This window comes from Sinocyclocheilus rhinocerous, unplaced genomic scaffold, assembly GCF_001515625.1.
Source record: "Sinocyclocheilus rhinocerous isolate Xijiao unplaced genomic scaffold, SAMN03320098_v1.1 scaffold400, whole genome shotgun sequence".
Classification (NCBI taxonomy): Eukaryota; Metazoa; Chordata; class Actinopteri; order Cypriniformes; family Cyprinidae; genus Sinocyclocheilus; species Sinocyclocheilus rhinocerous.
The window spans coordinates 546514-551248 of record NW_015666595.1 but is presented as its reverse complement, the minus strand read 5'-3'; the positions used below and the strand labels follow the sequence as shown (position 1 = coordinate 551248).

The 4735-nt window shown below is 35.8% G+C and overlaps 1 protein-coding gene across 3 annotated transcripts in view; it reads right to left on the bottom strand.

Moving 5' to 3' along the window:
* The window catches only part of LOC107732991 (voltage-dependent calcium channel subunit alpha-2/delta-1-like), a 77249-nt gene that overhangs the window by 48397 nt on the left and 24117 nt on the right, over positions 1-4735 (bottom strand). For all 3 annotated transcript variants that reach the window (XM_016544479.1, XM_016544480.1, XM_016544481.1), the window contains exons 2-3: positions 2930-3011; positions 1024-1140 (exon numbers count right to left, since the gene is read on the bottom strand). In XM_016544479.1, the coding sequence (XP_016399965.1) occupies positions 1024-1140; positions 2930-3011 (199 nt within the window). The remainder of the gene's footprint in view (positions 1-1023; positions 1141-2929; positions 3012-4735) is intronic.

Below are 4735 nucleotides of genomic sequence, written 5' to 3'. Positions count from 1 at the left end.
CGAGAGAGAGAGAGAGAGAGAGAGAGAGAGAGAGAGAGAGAGAGAGAAAGGTAAATACTTTCATTTAGTCATCAGGGTGTGCTGTCAGCGATGTGTTTAATACTGACCAATAAAAGCAGCACCACACAGTCTGCCATATACATCACCTGCACTTCAGGGGCAAGAGTTAAACATTTATAACACTGACTGACCCTGCTTAAGCACACACAACATGTGGTATTTCTCCACTATCATGGAAAATGAGCCCGAATAATGATTTCTAATGATACCTATTCATACATTAATGGAAAATGCTCTTGAAATGTAGTTTTTAGGGCACACAGAGTACAGTTTATCAAGAAAGAAAATCAAAAAAACAGAATTAGTATCGGCAAACTAATTAACTTTCAGCTTGAAGGAGCCCTGCCAACATTCTGGACCCAGTTTTATCAGTCAGAGCTAGATTGATGCAGGTCGATCCAAGCTGGATCTTTCTGCAAGATCTAATTTACTAACAACATACAGTAGGATTGGAAGGGTTTTGAATGGAGCAGAGAAAAACAATGGCTATATTTGGGAAACTAGCTTGGTACATACTACACTGTAACTACACCATATACTGCCTACTTCTCTTAAAAATATATATTTTTTAAAGTATCATTTTTAGAAAATACATAACTTAATACATGCACTGCATTGTGGAATACAGTTTTCCATGTACTGCGATTTGGTTGTATGCTGCTCATTTTTGCAAATGTAGTAGATCATCTGGGTATTTCATACATACAGAAAATGCAGATGAAATAGCAAAAGCAGCATTTAGGTACGCTATTCTGAGCACCTGAGACACATGGAATACACCTCGACAGGAAATATGCATGATTATAAAGCAAATTCCATTGTTTTGCATGGTTATAACCCATGCTGCATCAAATCAAACATATATATTCAGTTGCAATGTGTAAACATCTCAAAAACCCCTTTAAGGTGCTATATGTTTTGGATTATGAGATGATAACATGTGGCATAATGCTCATTACTTACCTCTAGAGCTTTGGAACGGTTGGCAAGAAGGTTCTCGATTTCACGTGCAGCTTTTGCCACCAGCTGTGTAGGGTTGTTTTGCTTGACATCATAGTGTCTATGAAATTGCAGGAAAATCTGAGAGAGAGAGAAAGATAGAAAGAGAGGTTTCCGGTTTACTTGCTGGAATTTGTCTCAAAAGCCATTACTTATGAGCACATAAAAAAACAAACAAAACAAAAAAAAACACACTCTTCTAGTGCCACAGCCTTGACAGAAAGCATAGCATTCATTAAAAACATACCTGCAAATCTAATTAGTCTAATGTAAAAACGGTTGGGATAAGCAATGCATAAATAGATAAATAGATAGATTAAATATCCAAACCTTTTGCAAGCAACTGTAATTAATCCAGAACATGACTATGTAAAAACAGTAAAACTGGTAAGAATGTATATGGATTACAGAATATGTTTCAGACTTTGCTAAAACAGGCAATTATTTAGTGGTTAGAAGGTCGACTGCAAAACATTAATAATCAGGATGTGCTAAGAAGACTAGAATAGAATAACATATATAAAAAACATGATACAATATATATATATAATAATAAAGGCCAAAATAAGAATGATCAGTTCTGTTGCCATCAGTGCCGTTGCAACAAGTCCATAAAAGTTGGAGGGATATACTTTGTGCTGTATTTTACAAAATGTCCCGTATAGGTTTGAGGATATCTGATCATTTGTGATTTGCACTCATATATTTATTTAGCAGTGAGAGTGAATGCATTTGTATCACTGAGTGTATCTGGCCCTGTAAAAAATTTAAATAAATAAAAATCATTAACCATTATATATGACAGAACAATCTTTGGTCCAGAGAAAACACTGGACCTCATGACCCCCATAAGTTGACCACAGTACCATTAAAGATCGCCACCAAGTTCAACAGCTGGCAGCAGGAATTGTGGGTTGATGAAATTCTTTTGACTCTCACACACACCAAATAGTCTTTGCCTTGGACACAAATACTTTCAGAATGGCAAACCACATGACATACAGCACAAGGTTTTGTTGAGACTGGGTGATAGAGATGCTAAAGCAGTTTTGCTCCTTTTGAAGTTGTACTAGTTCACTCAAAATTAAAATTCTGTAATCATTTATTCACCTTCATGTCACGACTTTCCTTCATCCCTGAAAAGAGAACTCTAGAACTACTGCACTAGCAAGTCCCATTCATTTTCTGCATAGGGAAATTGATTTTTAAGGACAACTTCTAAAACTGAAACAGGATCTACTATAAGCTTGGATTTTGTTGATCAAAGGTATATGCTTTTGTTGAAGCCATCAGCCTGCATTATTTCAACTTCATTTTTAAATAATCATGTTTAACAGTGGAATTCCTGGTGAAAAACTACATTACCCATCCAATCAGAAAAGCTCCTCCAATCAGAGGACTACTGCAAGAAAATTGTGCCGAAATAATTCTTTAGCACCCACCCACTCCCATGAAGCACTTCAAATGAAGTAATCTCCATATGCTCTATTTGTATAGTTCTATATTTCTCCATAATTTTTAATTCAATTATGTCATTCACACTGCTTCATGGGATTGTTTTTTTCCTTTATTAAAGCCGTTAAATACACACTTGTACCACTTGTATCTTTGTGTTTTTGTCCAATTTTCAAATACTTAATTGCTTCAAATCAAAGTTGGGATTTAAATCAAGGCTGGTTGGTTTGGTTTATGACATTTAATGCTTTAACATTAATGAGAAAAAAAATTTAAAGTTCCGGAACCAAAATGTGGCTGGCCACTGTAGCACTCTGTAGTACATATATGCTAATTGCCAAGCTAATGTGACTCACATTTGTATTTGTTTTTGTGGCAGTATATGAAATGCTGAAAAACAAATGTGTGGTCTTACTTTTTGAAGCTTTTGTATGCCGGTCTCAGCATCCATCAACTGCACTAGCTCCTCCTGCATCTGCATCGCCCATTTCCGGGTCCTGTAAACACAAAGAACCAATCAGATTTAGTTATTAATCACTGATCTCACTCATCTTAAAGAACACTTTAAAGGCACAATATGTAATTTTCGCCACTAGAGGGCGCGTATTCAAAATAAACAAAGAGGCAAAGGCGTAGTTTGATGACGCTGTGACTGAGTGTGGAATCATGGGAGTTGTCGTCTTCATCCCCACAGCCGAAGCAATCCGACGGGACTCGGGCAGAAATCATGTTCATGGATGAGCTAATGATTTATTAACATAGTAGAATGAAGCAGGGTGAGGCTGAAAGCCGTCGAAGCGAAACGAGGCCGCTAAATTAGCGTGACACACGGCTCGAAAGCAGCGGAGCTTTTAATATGCCACAGTCGACCGCTCTTCTTCTTCAATACCAGAGCAAAAACTTGAATAAAGTTCAAACATTATAATGACAAGTGAACAGGCAGTGATGAAATTTCAATCATAGATAAATACAACAGAACAAAGTTACAAATAAAATAAGGTCTAACAGTAGCATTCAGCTATAGAAATGTAATTAACTGTATAATAACACTGCACAGTGTTCACTGTATAAATTAAATATGGATAATTTTTTTAAAGCTGTGTTTTGTTGTTTGGTTAACAAAAATGACATAGACAGCAGCAGGTATTTATAGGCTGCTGTCACTTTAAGACTGAATGCATAGATCCAATAATGATACATATCCGATTTCTTTCTGTTTACATTCACTTTACTTAACTTTACATAACAGACTGTGTTTGCGAGAATACTTGCCGCGATAGGTGTTTTAAGATAATTTTGTGTGTGTTTATCGGTTCAAGCGCAAGGAGATGCAGTGGTGGAGCCAGAAAGGGGTTCAGGGTGGCACTAGACACTCCTGACATGTTATCACAATGCTATCACAATGTCAAGCATTGCAATTTCAAGAGTGAATCCCTTATTTTTATGTGGATGTCTTTGGAGCGTGTGGCTGCTGGTCCTCTTAGCAACATGAAAATTCTGGATGGATTATATATAGCCTAGAACACATGCAAAGAGCTCTCCTTTTATAATAATTAAAAATCTGTCATCTTCATAGCATTTACTGTACCTTCTGATCACAGTGCAAAAAAAGTGATGTTCTTCATCAGTATTTTTGTCTTGTTGTTCAGTGCAAATGACTAAGGATTCTTAAATCAAGATACATTTACTTGACAAACAAAATTACATGAGAATAAGTCTTGTTTTCTATTAAACTGATTAAAACTGAAGTGAGTTTATGATTGAAAAAGAACAAATATCTACTAATGGGCACAGAAAAATCTACTGAATTCAAAGAGAAAACAAGTTTTCATTCCCCACATAAACTCACTTAATTTTGTTAATTTCTCAGAAAGTAAGACTTCATATCTTCATTTGGCATCTCAAATAACTGTATCTTTATTTAATGTTTTTTGTATTGGAAAACAATACAAAAATACTCAGGAAAATATTCAATTTTTTGCACTGCATGCAACATTTAATGCCATGACTTTATGAATTTAAAGGGGTCATATGATGCGATTTAAATTTTTCCTTTCTCTTTGGAGTGTTACAAGCTCTTGGTGCATAAAGAAGATCTGTAAAGTTGCAAAGACTAAAGTCTCAAATCCAAAGAGATATTCTTTATAAAAGTTAAGAGTCAACCACGCCTACCTAAATGCCTCGTTCTAACACGCCCCCACATATCTACATCACGATGTGG